The sequence below is a fragment of the Gracilinanus agilis genome, chromosome 2 (genome assembly GCF_016433145.1).
Source record: "Gracilinanus agilis isolate LMUSP501 chromosome 2, AgileGrace, whole genome shotgun sequence".
NCBI lineage: Eukaryota > Metazoa > Chordata > Mammalia > Didelphimorphia > Didelphidae > Gracilinanus > Gracilinanus agilis.
This window is the reverse complement of record NC_058131.1, coordinates 506,333,235-506,350,993: the sequence shown is the minus strand read 5'-3', so window position 1 is coordinate 506,350,993 and position 17,759 is coordinate 506,333,235. Positions and strand designations below refer to the sequence as shown.

Here is a 17,759-nt window from a genome sequence, read left to right as displayed (position 1 = left end):
TTTCTTCTAAGTTCCTCTGGATTGTCCTGGTTGATATAACATTTTAGTATATAGTGCTACCACATAGCAAACTTTTGAGAGGACATGGAAAACAGTTATGTAGGATAGGAAATATGGATAGGTTTCTCTCTACAGCTTGAGGGAATTCCAAAATTGGTGAGATCATAGATTTATTTAGTAATGATACCTTTTATATATTCTGTACTTTTTGCATAACTTATTCCTATCCGTAACAAAACTCCAGTTGAGTTCTATCCCACCAAGTCTCAGCGATCCTTAGGGGATCAAATTTGTCTCCTTACATGAGAAACTCCAATTTACCCTATTTAGTACTCATGTTTTATACCTCTATTGATATAGCAACATGATGTAGCAGCCGTAGTTAGAGACCTTCCTTCAGAAAGAAAAAGACCTGGGTTCAAGTGCTCAAGTACTGTCTTTGATACAGACTGACTGTGTGATCCTGAGCAGATCACTTAACTTCTCAGACCTCTAAGCAACTTTCTAGGACTCTAAGTTTCTGAAAAGGTGCTTACCATTATTAGAAGAAATTTCCTCTTGGGATATTCTTTTCCTCTCTCTTTTATTCACCTTCCTTCCTTCCTTCCTTCCTTCCTCTCTCCATTTCTCTCTCTCTCTCTGGTTCCCCCTCCATTTCTCTGTTTCTGTCTCTCCTCTCTTCGCCCTCCATTCCTGGTCCCCTTTAGGGCATCAAACAGATCTAGATGACCTAATCGGAGAATTCTAGAACTTAGAATCAGAAGTGATCTTAGTAGCTATGCACTTTGAACCATACCCCAAAGTCTCACTAACCCATGCTTGATGAGTGTTCATTCTGCTTTTGCTAGAACAGCTCCAGCAAGGGGATTATCTCTTACTTTTGGAGAAAATTCATTTCACTTTGGGACAGTTCTTATTTTTAGCAATTTTTTTTCCCCAAACAGCAGGCTTAAATTTTCCTCTTTGCAACTTCTACCCATATTGCCCTATACTCAGTCTTCAAGTTCCAAACAAAAGTAGCTCAATCCCTTTTCCACACAACAGCCTTTCAGACACTTGAAAACAGTTATGGCTTCCCCTTCTGAGACTCCTGAATGAGATTTGAATTTAAGTACTTCCTGAGAGTTCTTAAAAATTCCTTAGATTCTGGGCTCTCTGGACCCCCTTGTGAGGTCAGACTTTATTTAGCAGCCAGAGTAGACTAGAAACAAGTGCACAAAATAAAATACAAGAGATGAAATCCCATTATCAAGTAAAATCTATTTATGTCATTTTACTGTATCACTGGTCTCCAGATGCTTTTCCCTTTTCCCCTGGAATCTCTTTACTTATTCAAAAACATTAATTCCAAATAATTGGTCTCTACATATTTTTAATGAATCTGTTTGTTCTTATATTGAAAATCTATTTCTCTGTCTCATACATGGCAAGTTCTTTGGACAACTAAATTACTATGGAAATTAGACAATTTAAATTTGGTCACCTCATCAACTTCCATGGGTTTAATCGTCACCTTTATGCAGATGACTCTCAAATCTATTTTTTCTAGTCCTATCTTGAACTTCAGTCTTGTATCACTAACTGCTTTTTGAGAATTTGGAACCGTATATCCCAGAGGCATTTCGAACCAAAAATGTTTCCCCAAATCTATTCTTCTTCTGAACTTAAAAGTCAATAGATTTTTAGAGTCAGAAGTGACTTATGGGGCCATTAATTTAATTACCTTATTTTACAAATGAAGAAATCGAGGCCCAAAGGGGTAAAATAATATTCAAACAGGAAGAAAGAGGTAAAAGCAGAATTTGAATTCTGACTCAAAAGCCAATGCTCTTCCTGTGGTACCACTAAGCCATTTTCTAGTCATGTCTGATTCTTTGTGACGCAATTATTATTTTTTTAAAACAAAGATACTGGAGTGGTTTGCCATTTCTTTCTCCAGCTCATTTTACAGATGAGGAACCTGAAGCAAACAAGATTAAGTGACTTGCATAGGGTTACACAGCTAGTGTCTGAGGTCAGATTTGAACTCATGAAGACGAATCTCCCTGACTCTTGGCCTGGCACTCTATCCACTATACCATTTACTGTACTATTCTACCTCCTTAAAAAATCCCTATTTTTATTAAGGATACCACCATTTTCCAGTTATCTGAATATTATTCTTGATCCATCACTTTCTCCCACCCCATTTGACCAATCACTTGCCAAGTCTTGTCCACTCCATAGCATATTTGTGCATCTGTGGCCTTTTCACGTGGCCACAACATTAGTCTGCATCCTCATTACTTGTCACCTGTGTTATCACAATAGCCTCATCACTAGTGTACCTACCTAGGGTTTTTCTCCACTCTAATTCATTTTCCACAAAGCGTTTTTTCCTGAAGTGTACTGCCCATATAACTCCTCTACTCAATAAATTCTACTGGCTCCATTGCTGCTAGGAACAAATATAAGCTCTTCTGTTGACATACACAGCCCTTTGCAACCTGACCCAACCTACTTCTTGAGGGTTATTGTATATTACTTCCCTAAAGTCACTCTATTATTCAATCAAAACTATCTTTCATGTGGCCTCTTATACGTGATGCTATTTTTCCTTCATTTAGAAAAGGACCAGTGATATTATGGGGTGATTTCTTGATTCAGTCATAAATTGGATTTAAGTAAGGCAGAGTTGCCCAAAGTCATTACCCTTACTTCTTCTTATATTATTTTTCTTCTGAACTTAAAAGCCAAAACCACATTTTTACAAATGAAGAAATTGAGGCCCAAAGAGGTAAAGTAACATTCAAACAAGTAGAAAGGCAAAAGCAAGATTTGAACTCTGAAGGAGAAAGTTCCAGAGTCATCCAAGTCCAGTGGTAAGACAAAAGTCAAGCCTGCTGGTGATGGCCGGGGTTGCAGTGGATGACCGTGGCTTCTTCAATGTCTGACCAAGCTCCACATGCTCCATCACGTCTGCTTCACTTTACTGCATCCCTTCAAACTGTCTTCATGGCCTTTGGAACAAATTGTTCTCATCTGCCCATTCTCCTCAGCAGGGGAAGTCTTTATATGCTTGGAGTTGACATCCCCTTAACTCACCAAGGGGTTTCAGGACTGGCAGCTACCCTCAAACTGCTTTGATCTGTCTACCAAGATGGTCTTCCTGGGCTATGGCTGCCAATCATGCTACAGCTACAAGGGAGAGCTGGGTGCCAGGTGGACACCAAAGACAGATGAGCAGTCCTGAAAAGGGATGCCAAGCCCTCAATAAGCTAGATCTCCTGTCTTTCCTTATGCCTTCCACCAGCAGCTCCTGCTTTTTCCACATTACTTTATGCTTTTTTTTGGGGGGGGGGTTTATATTTTATATATATGTATATATGTATGTATGTATATATGTANTGATAGAAAGAGATAAACAGATAGATGGATAGATTGATAGATAGGTAGATGGGTAGAAAGATAGCTATATAGATAGATAAAAAGATAGATGATAGAAAGAGATAAACAGATAGATGGATAGATTAATAGAAAGACAGATAGAGATAACTTATATGGATTATTAAATGGATAGATCAATAGATGGAAAGATAGAAAAACAGGCAGGTAGAGACAGGTAGATAAGATAAACAGACAAACAGATATATAGATGATAGAGAAGTAAATGCAAAGAATATTCAGTATTACAAAAATAATTTCAAGAGAAAAACAATTACAAACACCAGGAAGGCCTCATGTAGGGGGAAGCACCTTAGTAGTGCTTGGAAGGATGCAGGAATTCCCTGAATTCAAGGTGAAGAGGGTGAGCATTCCAGATATGAGATACCATTTTTTTTAAGTCAGGAGGAATTTCTAAGAACTCTTACAGTTTTTCTATTTTATTCATATTCTAATTCTCCATAATAAAGATCATGGATGTAGATAATAGTGTTTAATAACCATCATATATATGTATATATGTATGTATGTATATATGTATGTATGTATATATGTATGTATGTATATATATATATATATATATGTTTATCTGTATATGTTGTTTCCGCCGATAAACCAGAAGGTTCTTAAAGGTTGAGATGATTTCATTTCTGACTTTGTAGTTCCAGCACCTATAATAGTGCTTGGTGTATATTAGGCATCTTAAAATTCCTCTTAACTGGCTAATTAGGCACTGGGTTGTCTGAAAGGGTTAACACAGTTTCCAAAAACAAAAAATTGCTGTGAGGAAGTAGTTAATACATGTGGAGTACTTCATTCAATATTCATTCTAAAAAAATGCATTTTTCCATGAATGTTTGAGTTGTGTAATGCACTTACCTTGTTTTCCAAACCCTCTGTGCCTCTTGGTGTTTTCCACCATTTTCTGAAATTTGCTGTGCCTCACTATGGACAGACTATGCTGCTCTACACAGATAATGTGGCAAGTTTTACTTTGTTTTATTTTTTAAACCCTTACTTTATGTCTTAGAATTGATAGTAAGTATTGGTTCCAAGGCAGAAAAGCAGTAAGGGCTAGGTGGTTGGGGCTAAGTGACTTGCTCAGGGTCATACAGTTAGGAAGTGTCTGATTTGTGGTGATTCTTAAGTAATTCTCTTTGGGGGAGTGGTATAGACACAGTAATAATTATAACATCAGTAATCACTAATTTCTATAATACTAAGGTTTGCATAGAAAAAATTTTGACAACAAGCTCATGAGATAGGAAGTAGAACTATTTTTATCCTGTTTTCAAGATGAGGAAATAAATTCAGATATGATCAATTATCCAACCAGGATCACATCATAGTAAATAAAGGTCCAGGAATTCGACAAAGGACTACTACTTCCAAGTTTGTAGCCATCTCAAATTAAGGACCCCTGATCTAAGAGAAAGGACACTAGTCTTGACTTTTTATTTAACTGTAATCAGTTTCTCTGGAATTATATGCATTTTATTTTATTTATTTAAAAACATGAATGTGAGAAGGGGTCATGGTTCATCAGACTGCTAATGAAGGCCATCAGACAAAAAAAGGTTAAGAACTACCATTCAAGACTATAACGAAAGCCCAAGATTGACTTAAAAGGGCTTCCCACAAAGTAGTCTAGTCCAAGGGTCTAGTTATAAATTGAAAAGATTTAAAATTAATTCACCAAGTATTTATTAAGTTCTCACCAAAGTTATTAACTAGTGATTCTAACATCTAGGGCAGCATTGGCAAACATTTTTGAAAACACATGCCCAAACGCAACTTGAAGCTGCTTATGAGCTCCCCTGAGTTACTCCAGACAGCAGAGGGAGGAAGCGCTTACATTGGGTGGCTGGACAGAGGGTCAGGGCATGCAAAAAATGTGTTTGGGTGCTGCGGAGAGGGGGAATGGAGCAGCCCCCTCCATGTCACCCCAGCACCCAAGCCACGGCTTTGCCAACACAGGTCTAGGGTAAGTACTAAGCCAAATTTAGATGTTTCTATGGAGACTCTGGAGAGTTACTATGAATGTCTTAGAAAGTCCAAGGTCCCCAGGAAGCAGTCCAGGGCTTAACTGTGGCGTGGCTGTCAGAAAGGGGATGAAGCTTACCATTTGGGAGCTCCTTATTTTTTTTTTAATTTTTAATTAATTTATTTTTTTGGGAGCTCCTTATTTTAACTAATAATTCCTGCAAACTAGCAATTAAGGCCAGTTGTTTCTAGCAGATAGAGTGTAGATGCTGTGAGTGTCCTCTAAATATTAGTGCCCTAGGTAAAATGTTAGTCACCTAACTATAGTTATTGTCCTGATTTTTACCATGTATGATAAATTGAATATAAGCCATAAAATATATATGCATATTTATATATACTATGTGTATGTATATTCATATCACATGTATATATGCAAAATATTTGTATCCTGTAAATATATTAAGTATTTATGTACTATATATACACATACAACACTCAAATCCACTTCTGTAGTTCACATGGGAAGTGTAGTCAATAGAGAGTGCACCAGCTTTGGAGTCAGAAAACCTGAGTTCAAATGCTGTCTCTACCACCTGTGTAACCTTGGACAAGTCACTTAATTTCTTTGGGGCTCAGTTTCCTCATCTGGAAAATGAGGGCTTGAACTAACCAGCCTCCAAAGTCCCTTCCTATGCATTATTCATGATCAAAGAGACTGGCCCAAATATTCCGTAGATCTTTCTGGTCTCCCAGCAGAAGAGGCTGTAAATTACAACTAAATGGATGTTGAACAGTTGAGCAGAAAATCAATTTCCAGAGATAAAGAGGAGCCAGAATGAAATCCCCAAACACAGACAACCTCTCTCATTCCTGGTGACTCTGGCTGGGTATGGGATGAAGTATTCCCATGATCTGAGGAAAGAAGCTATTTGGCAGAGAGAGAAAAAAAAAGCTACATGTTCATCCTTTATAGATGAATTAACAAACATACTCTATGACGATCCTCACTTTGCATAAGACTTGCTTTTGCGTTCTAGAGAATGAAGTTGTTATTCAGTCATTTCAGTCATGTCTGACTCTTTGCAACCCCATTTGGGATTTTCTTGGGAAAGATACTGGAGAGATTTGTCATTTACTTCTCCAGCTTATTTGACAGATGAAGAAACTGAAGCAAACTGGTTAAGTGGCTTGCCCAGGGTCATACATCTAGGAAATATCTGAGGTCAGATTTGAACTCAGGGCTTCCTAATTCCAGATCTGGTGTTCAGTTATAAGAGGCAGTGATGCATTACAAAGCTCATTTCAGAAGAGAAAATCAGAACCAGGACCACTTATTTCTCCATCTCTTAATAGTGAGTAAAAAGTGTTCATGAGCAAATACAGTGTATCAAGAGGGATGGTGGGATGTAAAACTTGCCAAATAGTAAATATTTTTCTCTCCCACCTGGAAGAAAGGAAGATTATACTTGTTCTGCTCATTTCCCAAAGGCCAGAATAAGGGAAAATGGGAGGAAGCTGCCAAGAGTCAGATTTAGGCAGAATATTTCCTAATACTTAAATGTCCAAAAGTAGAATGTGTTGTCTGGGGAGGCAGATCTCATAGGCAGTCTTCAGACAATAGTTTGACTGACCACATCTTTAGTTTCTTGTTCAGGCAAAGTTTGATCTAGATGCTTTCTTAGATCCTTTCCAATTCTGAGATTTTTCTGATTTTGTGGATTTTATTTTAAATTCTATGGATTGGAGGGGCAATTGGGTAGCTCAGTGGATAGAATCAGACTGGAGTTTGAAAGACCTGAGTTCAAATCAGACTTTGGACACTTCCTAGTTGTGTGACTCTGGGCAAGTCATTTAATCCCAGTTGACTAATCCTTACTGCTCTTCTGCCTTAGAATTGATACTCAGTATGGAGTCTAAAAAAAGAAGGTAAGGGTTTTTAATAAATAAATTCTATGGCTTGGGATTAGAGTAATTAGTTACCCTCACAAGTAGAATTCTGTTTATAAACATAGGTACAGAGTTGTCTCAAGGCATTTCGTAGGATCATAAAATTAACAGGTACCCATACGATGCAGAACACTGTACTAGGCTGTTGTTCAATCACTTTTCAGCAGTGTCCAACTCTTTGTGACCCTACTTGGGGTTTTCTTGTCAGAAATACTGAGTGGTTTGCCATTTCCTTCTCATTTTACAGATGAGGAAACTAAGGAAAACAAGATTAAGTGGCTTGTCCAGGGTCACTGAGCTAGTAAGCATCTGAGGCAGAATTTGAACTAATATCTTCCTGACTCAGGCTTGGCATTCCATCCACTATGCCACTTAACTGCCCTCCCTGGAGTAGAAGGGGATTCAAAAGAAAAACAAGATACTTTCTGCCTGTCTCTCCCTCTTAGAAAGCTTACAACCAACTTAGGGGAAAACCCCAGGATGCAGGAGAGTAGAACTGGATTTGGAATCAGAGGTCACATGTTTGCTCTAAAAAAGTTAAAATTCACAGGGTCAGAGGATTTAGGGCTGGAAGGATCCTTTGAGATAACCTAGTTCTACCGTCTCATTTTTTGTTGTTGTTGTTGTGGTTTGTTTTTCCCTTTTTTAATTTAGAATATTTTTACCATGGTTATATGATTTATGATCTCCCCCTCCCTCTTGCTCTTTTCTCCCCCCCTCCTGAATCCAACAAGCAGTTCCACTGGTTTATGCATGTATCATTGTTCAGAATCTATTTTCGTGTTATTCATTGCTGTGATCCTTTAACTTCAAAACCCCAATCACATCCCTATCACACTACATGATTGATCACATATTTTTCTAATGTATTTCTGTTTCCACAGTTCTTTCTCTGGATGTGGATAGTGTTCTTTTTCATAAATTCCTCAGAATTGTCTTGGATTATTGCATTGCTGCTAGTAGAGAAGTCCATTATGTTCGATTGTGCCATAGTGTATCAGTCTCTGTGTACAATGTTGTTCTGGCTCTGCTCCTTTCACTCTGCATCAATTCCTGGAGGTTGTTCCAGTTCACATGGAATTCCTCCAGTTCATTATTCCTTTGAGCAGAATAATATTCCATCACCAACAGATACCACAATTTGTTCAGCCATTTCCCAATCGAAGGACATTCTCTCATTTTCCAATTTTTTGCCACCACAAAGAGTGCGGCTATAAATATTTTTGTACAAGTTATTTTTCTTCCTTATCATCTCTTTAGGGTACAAACCCAGCAGTGGTATGGCTGGGTCAAGGCCATCCTCTCATTTTAAAGATGAGGAAATCAGTGGTCAGTGGGCTGGAGTGATTTGGATGGATATACAATTAATAAGTAGTCAGAAGTAGAATTTGAACTTGGGTCCTTTGACCCAAAGCCAGGGCTCTTTGAACAACTTGCTGCCTTTTAATTCTTAGATTTTTTTTTTTCTGAGAAACTCAATGAGATCCATCTGGCTCATAGGTTGGTGAAATAATTATTTTTTCTTTTTCTAAATCCTTACCTTCTGTCGTAGGATCAGTTCTAAGGCAGAAAAGCGGTAAGGGCTAATCAATTAGGGTTAAGTGACTTGTCCAAGGTCATATAGCTAAGGAAGAGTCCGAAGATAGATTTGAACCTTGGTCTTCCCAACTCCAGGCTTGGCATTCTATCTCCTGTGTTACTTACTTGGACCCAACTTAAAATTTTTTTTCTTTTAAACACTTAACTTTTATCTTAGAATCAATACTGTGTATTGGTTCTAAGGCAGAAGAGTGGTAAGGATTAGGCAATGGGGGTCAAGTGACTTGCCCAGGGTCACAGAGCTGGGAGTTGTCCAAGGCCAGATTTGAACCCAAGACCTTTCATCTCTAGGTCTAGCTCTCAATCCACTGAGTTACCTAGCTGTCCCCTGCATAAAGCTCTTTATGAAATCACTGTTGCTTTTAGAGTCCTTACCATATATTCTGTAGCAAGCATTTGTCAGTGGCTAGATTTTGAATTGATCTTTCTTTAAAATGTCCTTATGGGGGGCAGCTGGGTAGCTCAGTGGAGTGAGAGTCAGGCCTAGAGACAGGAGGTCCTAGGTTCAAACCCGGCCTCAGCCACTTCCCAGCTGTGTGACCCTAGGCAAGTCACTTGACCCCCATTGCCCACCCTTACCAATCTTCCACCTATGAGACAATACACCGAAGTACAAGGGTTTAAAAAAAAATGTCCTTGTGATTCTCAAATCATCTAGCCTTGAACATGACTTCGAGAGATTCCTCTGAATTCTAATTTTCACAACAAGAGATCCGAGGCTTTGCCAGACAGATCTGGCTAACTTTCAATCTTAGAAGAACAAACAAGGCTGAAGCTCTCATCATTATATTAATGCCACCATGGCCCAACCATGACTTTACACCTAAAACATGGAGGTGTCAATTCCCTAAACCCAGGCTATTAGGGGAAAATGTCTCTTGCTTATCTCTGGCCAGAATGAAGCTCAGTAGCCTGACACTGCTATCAGCTGGAGTTTGGACTTAATTTTATGAGATGTGAAACCGCATGTTCAGGTCAGAAATAACAGAATTTATTTGTCGTTCTGTGGTGTTCACTTAACTTTCCAAGCTGTATCCAATTTAGGGAAAAAAAAGAATCAAGTCTCCCCTATAAAAAATACTGCCAGACAGCATCAGTATAATTTCTGCCAGAGAATGGAGCCAGAGAATTCTTTGTCAGCAAAGAAAGAAGACTTATTCATTCCCTTCTGAAGTGCTGCTGAGTACTCTTCTTGGGTAAAATGGCATCTCAGTCAAAAGGTCGCCTGGGAAAAATCTCATACTATAATAATAAACTCCTTTTGAAAAAAACCAAACCAAACCAAACCCCGAGGGCAGCTGGGTGGCTCAGAAGATTGAGAGCCAGGCCTAGAAATGGGAGATCCTGGGTTCAAATCTGGCCTCAGACACTTCCCAGGTGTGTGACCCTGGGCAAGTCATTTAACTGCAATTGCCTAAGCCTTACCGCTCTTCCACCTTGGAATTAACGTATTGATTTTAAAAATATATTTTTTAAAATCCTTACCTTCCAACTTAGACTCAATATTGTATATTGGCATCCACCTGCTACCTAGTTGCCCCAGTTCATAAGTTCCTTACCTATATTAGGTCATTTGATCTCCACAACAACCATTTGAGATAGGTGCTATTATCATTCTCATTTTTTAGCTGAGAAAACTGAGGCACACAGTGGTAATTAAGTAACTTTCCCAGGGTCCAATTAGTGCTGGAGGCAGGATTTAAACTCAAGTCTTCCTAACTCCAAGGCTAGCGCTCTGTCAACTGTGCCACCTATCTGCCCACGAATCTACGTTGTCTAGAATCTTAGAGCTGGAGAGGGACTTCCCTTGCAACAACTCTGGTGCATGGTAGTTCAAATACTATTTGTCATCGTTTTACATAAGAGGAAACTGAGGTTCAGAAAGGGTTAAGGGACCTGCCCAGAGCCTGAATTCGAGTCAAAGTCTCATTGTACCACAATGCCACATACAAGAAAGTGATTGCTTTTTCATAATATTGTAGAGATTTCCTCATCAAACTGGAAATAGCCTTCGTGGCCTCTGAAGCCCCTTTCAGCTCTAAGGCACTTAGGTGGTGCTGTGGACAGAGTGCTGGACCTGGAGTCAGGAAGACCTGAACTCAAATAGAGTCTCAGACATTTACTACCTGTGTGAACTTTGGCAACTCCTGCCTGCCTCCGTTTTTTCAACTATAAAATGGGAGTGACAATGGAACCTATTTCCCAGGATTTTTATAAGGATCAAATGAAATAGTACTTGCATAGTGCCTGGCATATTGTGGACACTTAATTAATAAATGCTTGTTTTATTCCTTCCTCTGAGAATTCAGGTCCACTCTCTGACCGGTGAACAAAGAGTTCTATCTTTCGTGTGATGCAAAACAACAGGTTTTCTTGGGCAGAACCCAAGACTAAAAATATAATCCCTGCCCTCACAAATTACATAGAATGGAAAAGAGTTGGGCCATGTATTCAAGTAACACTGATATAGAATAATATATGAGAAGACTTCACCTTCTGTCTTAGTATCAGTTCTAAGACAAAAAAGCAGCAAGGGCTAGGCAATTGGGATTAAGTGACTTGCCCAGGGTCACACAGCTAGAAGTATCTGAGGTCACATTTGAATCCAGGTCCTCCTGACACTCTATCTACTGGGCTACCAGCTGCTCCCAAGAATGTGTTTTAAAATGTGCAAACCAAGTACTTCTCAGATTCAGTGGAGAGTGGTGGTGAGGAAAAGGATTATTAAGGATAGATAACATTTGCCCATTTCCAATTTTCTAGGACCTTTCCAATTCTTTTTTTTCTCAAACCCTTACCTTCCACCTTAGAATCAATACTGTGTATTGGTGCCAAGGCAGAAGAGTGGTAAGGGCTAGGCAATGGGGGGGGGGGTGTTAAATGACTTGCCCAAGGTCCCACAGTTAGGAAGATTCTGCAGTGAGATTTGAACCTAGAACCTACTGTCTGTAGGCCTAGTTCTTAATCCAGCCTTTGCCATTCTTGATTATTTCTCAAAGAATACTGAAAATAATCCTTGGGATCACAACTGCTATTTTTTCATTACTCTAAGCTTGAAGATCTGAATTCATTTGGGCTCCCTATTACCTTGCCTTCTTCCTTCCTAAACCCAGGAAACCTTGGAAGAAAGATTTAAAATTTTTTGTCAAATGCAATTAATGCTTTGGCCATCTATGAAAACATAGGAAATGTTGCACGCTCAAAGTCACCCCCCTTCTTTAACAAAAAGAAGGAATTCCATTTTCTCATCTCTTTTCTAGACCAATGTATTGGTCGTCATAATTATATATATATATATAACATAAAATATAATATATTCCATGTAGAACATTTATATCATATCAAATATATTGTTTATATATTATTTTATTGTTTATTTTTATTTCATTTTATTGTCCTCTCCATTTACATTGTCGTAGTTATTGTATAGTCACTGTATCCCTGCTTTGCTTTCCAACAGTTCATGTCAACCTACCCATGTTTTCCTGAATTTTTTATATTCATGGTTTCTGGTGTCAATAATAATATTCCAGCACATTAACAGGCCACATTTTTTAAAGCTCTTCCCCAAGGTTTCCAATATGTTTACACACCCACTTTGTTCCCAGGTCTTTGCTACCATAAAGATATTAATACCTTCCTATCTATGGAACCTTTCTGTTTTTGAGTTTCTTGGGTAGATGCCCAATCCCAGGAGTGGGATTCCAGTTTAAATGAAATGTTTAAAAAGTGTTATATACATGACCTTTTTTTATTTCATAAAAATGACCCAAATTTCTACAGCACTTCAACATTTACTAGCAAAAGAATTCCTGGAAGTTAAAGAGTGCCTCCTTCCCCATTTCACAAATGATCCTTCCCATTTCACAGATGAGACACCTGAGGTTCTTGCAGATGCACTCATTTGCCCAAACTCACATGAACTAGTGAGTGTCAAAAGTTGGGATCTGAACCTGCGGTCTGCCCTCCCTGCTGCCCCACTACCTTCTTCTGTCTAGTCTTTCTGAAAGATGACTGAACATGCTGACTTCACTTGCAAATGATATGCCACGGAATCAGATGTCATACCCCAACAACGGAAGCAATGATCACAATATTATCATAATGCTGGGAATGTGCCTGTTCAAAAAGGCATTTCACAATTGTCCATAAAGAAACCGCTCAACAGGTTGGAGCTGGGGTGGTGGTGGTGGTGGTGGTGGTGGTGGTGGTGGTGGTGGTGGTGATGGTGGTGAGACAGCAAAGAGGAAGTCTATGCCTGCTCTTACCTTTTTATGGCTTTGTAACAAATGATGACAATGACAACCAGAAACACGAGTGTGGCACAGCATACTGCGATGATGATGACCAAGCCTGACCACCAGGTTTCTTCAGCAGGGCACGAGGTAGAATTGGGAGCTGTGGGAAAAACAGATGAAGGGAGAGAGCACTGTTAAGCTTCCTTTGGCTAAGCAGCCTAGGGTGAGCTTCATTCACAAGCTATCATTCATGGCACTGTCAAGGAGCAGTGGCAAAGAGATTTTCAAGAGACCTCATTTGGAAGCCATCGGCTCTCCCGGGCTTTGGTTAGTCATGCTTTAATGTCCATGCTATGCAATAGATGACATCATTGGCCATTTTTCAATTAGTCCTGTTCTGCATCAGATGTTGCTTTGCTCAGATCAGAGGTCAAACATCACATCACTAACAATTTATTCTCAGCATGAGCTCATTGATGGCAAGTTCAAGTTTAATTTTCCATGAAAATATCACATCCACACATTTGAAATTCCCTTTGTTCAGGCATTAAATTCAGTTTATTTGGAGCTGAGGTGGATAGCGGAGAAATCAAGATGAAAACTACATATGGATACTTTGGGGGATGGGTAGGGAGTATATGAAGAGAGGGAAACAACTTTGGGAAAATTAAATTCAACACATATAAATAATAATAATAATAATAATAATAATAACAACATTTATTCAGTGCCTCATCCATACCAGCCACTGTGCTAAGCACTTTACAATTATTATTTCATTTAATCCTTACAACAACCCTAGGAGGTAGATACTTTTATTATTTCCATTTTATAGTTGAGGAAATGAGACTGAGAGAGGTTAAGTGTCTTATCAAAGATCACACAGCTAATAAGTGTCTGAGGCCAAATCTGAACTTTCATTCTAGCACCAACTATATACCTGATCCTCTGTTAGACCCTGGGAGTGGTCAGAGAGCTAGAAACCCTTAGAACTCCTCTTTCTAACTGTTCCATTTTCAAAAGCAAAGATACGAGTCTAGAAAAGTTCAATGATTTGCCTAAAGTTGCACATGAAACAGCTCTCAAACCTAAGATTTGGACCTTAGTCCTCTTACTCTAGTACAGTGATGGTGAATCTTTTAGAGAACTTAGAGAATGAGTGCCCAAACTGTAATCCTCATGCCTCAGGTGAAACCTCTACCTTACCGCATACGGGGAGGGAGTAAGCACTCCCACTGGGATGCTGGGCAGATGGGCAGATGATATGAGAAATGTCCTCAGGTGCATATAGAGAGGGGGAAGGGAGTAGCCCCCCTCTGGCATGCATGCCATAGATTTGCCAACACAGCTCTAGTGCTTTTGTTGTCTTATACCTCTACCCCTCTAAAAAGGCAAAGAATAACACAATTTCTACTCTATAAGAATGAATCACAGAATGAGAGAATGCTTCAAATCACAGAAATACAACCTCACCTTCAATAACTTGTCAAAAATAGCAAAGGATGGGAATAGTTAAATTTGGAGAGCTAATGGAAAGACAGGAATACTAATGCATTGTTGGTGAAGTTGTGATTTAGTACAGACATTCTGGAAAGCAACTTGGAATTATGCAAATTAAAATGACTAAAATGTCTATTTCCTTTGGCCTAGAGATTCCACTGCTAATTATATATAGATATACCAAGGCAGTTGCAAAAAAAAAAAAAAAAGAGAGAGAGAGAGAGAGAGAGAGAGAGAGCGCTTAGCTTCCAATACACCAAAATATTTATAGCAGTGCTTTTTTGTGGTAGCCAAGAACTAAAATCAAAGTAAAGCCCATAGAATGAGGAATGGCTAAACAAATTGTGATACATGGATGTAATGTAATTATTACTGTGCCATAAGATACAATAAATATAACGAATACAGAGAAACATGGAAAACTTATAGGATCCAATGCAAGTTAAAGCAAGCTGAATCAAGAAAATAACACAAACAGGAAGAAAAAGAACAATTCAAAATAGATATTGAGAAATTACAAAGGACAGACTTGGCCCCAAAGAAAGGACATGAATAATTATTTCACCCTACCCCCTTGCAGAGGAAGTTTGTTTGGAACACTGTATATATTGTCATTTTTTTCAATGTATGAAATGTTTTGCTGATTTATTTTCTATTCTTTTTTCCCTTTTCTTTTTTGGAAAAAAAAATCTGTTGTAAGAGATGGCTCTAGAGGAGAGAGAGAAACAAGCAAATTTCAATAACATAAAATAAAAATATCAATAAAGTATCAATAAAATTTATTTTTTAAAAAAGTGGTTGTGGGGGATAGCTAGGTAGTGTCATGGACAGAATGTGAGGCCTGGGGTCAGGAGAACCTGAGTTCAAATCTGATCTCAGACATTTCCTAGCTATGTGACCCTGGGTAGCCACTTAACCTCACTTGCTTAGCCTTTGCCATTCTTCTGTTTTAGAATTGATACTAAGACAAAGGTTGTTTTTTTTTTTAAAGTGATTGTGGCCAGTCTTATAGCAATCATTTTCTCTGAGTTTAGCTAACCTGATCCTCAGAGATGGGACAAAAAATCTGACCCGATACTATACATGTTCCAAGAATTTCCAGGTTATTAAGATCTACCAGAGCTTGTGGTCCTGGTCCAGAGGCCTTACCTTCAAGAACCCAGGGTCACCTCTACACTATGAGACAACAGATTAGGACTTTTATGGGGATGCAGGGAAACATTTTTCATAATTTGCTTAATGGACCTAGACCATATCATTTTATCAGCAACTAGACATTTTATCCTCATTAACTCAATGCTAAATAACCATGGCAGAAATCCAAACTCAGCAAAGCAAACAAAATGTCAAGAATGTGTATCTCCCTTCTTCCTTCCCCCACCCTTCCTGCCCCATTACCAGGGTGACTACAATGAGTTCCATTGTTTTCTGAATATAAGGGACTATAATGTCCATTGACACTAATAGCAACAACATGCTGGGGAAACATGGGTATAAAAGGAGAGTGTGGTGCCTGTGGCCCTTTAGCTCCTATTTACATCTTCCATAATACCAGGAGTTCCCAGTCCGTGTCTGTAAGAGAATTCTCTCTTGTCTCAGCTTGAGGTTTCCAGTATGTGTTGAACTTTTTAAAGAGGACAGAAGGGAGGAAATTAATTTTAAGCAATTTAAATAGACTTTTGAAATAATCTATTTTAAGAGTGGAATAATTTTTCAAGATGCTCCAGTGTCTTATGAAATCATAATACTACTCCTTCAGGTTCAATCCTATATTCGCTTTGGCCTCCCATTTTACATACCTTAATAAAATAAAAGAAATGTAAAAATCTATAGCCCACAATGAGGGATGTGATAGTTCCACTGTACTTTGACTCAGTCTGATGAATTCTGAAATATTATTTCTGAGTCTGAGAGTTATATTTTAACTTGAACATATCCAGGGAAGAATGCACAGGATGCAGATAACGCCTTACAAGAATCAAAAGAATTAGGTACAATTAGTACAGAGAAAGAAAGACTTGGGAGAGATGCAAGCTATCTTCTTCAGGTAGCAGGGAAAGGTCTTCATGTGGAAAAGAAATTAGACTTGTTCACCTTAGCCCCAGAAGGCAAAGAGGGTAGTACTTACAGGGAAATTTAATATAAAGAACTTCCTAACTGTCTGAGCTGCCTACCAGTTTGAACAGACTGACTCAAAGTAGAGAGTTCCTCATCTGTGCAGGTATTCAAGTAAAGGTCAAATGACTGCCAGGAATGTTGCAGAGGACATAGGTTGGACTTAGGAAAGGGCTTCAAAGTTCATCGATTATTGGAAAATTCTATGATTTCATAGCATTTACCAGGTGTAAAAGTGCTTTTAATTTTTTTCATTTAACATTTTCATTTTATTTTTAAAAAAATATTTTCCATGTTTCCATGATTCATTTTCTTTCCTCCTCTCTTCCCTTCTGCCTCCCAGAGCCAACAAGCAATTCCACTGCATTGTACAAATGGTATCATTTGATACCTATTTCTACATTGTTCATTTTTACCAAAGAACAATCTAAAAGTGTTTTTAAAAGACCTCTATAAGCCCTCTTCTATTAGAGCTGCAGGGATAATTCCCTAGGATAAGATACAGTCAACAATTATTTGTTGGACCATATATTGTGTACTAGGGACAGCTATGTGACACAGTGGACAGAGTGCCAGGCCTGGAGTCAGGAAGACTCATCTCCCTGAATTCAGATCTGGCCTCAGAATAGTTCACACTAGCTGTGTCACCCTGGGTAAGTCACCTGATTTATAAAAGGATTTTGAGAAGGGAATGGCAAATCTCTCTACTATCTTTGCCCTACTTCCTCCACAACCCCCCCACCCCCAAATGGTGTCACAGAGTCAGACATGACTGAAAAATGACTTAACAACAACCTAGTAGAAAACATATCAGGGACTTTAAAATCCACATGGATTCATACACTTCCAGGGTCCTTGTTCATCCTGGGCAAGATATGATGGCGTTTCATTATTCTCTCAACAGAAAACCCAGGACAGGGATTATGAATGCTAAATGTTGCCTATGCCAAC

General features: G+C 38.7%; 1 protein-coding gene across 1 annotated transcript in view; it reads right to left on the bottom strand.

Moving 5' to 3' along the window:
• PRIMA1 (proline rich membrane anchor 1) overlaps nucleotides 1-17,759 on the bottom strand; it is a 124,888-nt gene that overhangs the window by 32,130 nt on the left and 74,999 nt on the right. The window contains exon 3 of the mRNA XM_044665032.1: nucleotides 13,224-13,353. Coding sequence (XP_044520967.1) covers nucleotides 13,224-13,353 — 130 coding nt within the window. The remainder of the gene's footprint in view (nucleotides 1-13,223; nucleotides 13,354-17,759) is intronic.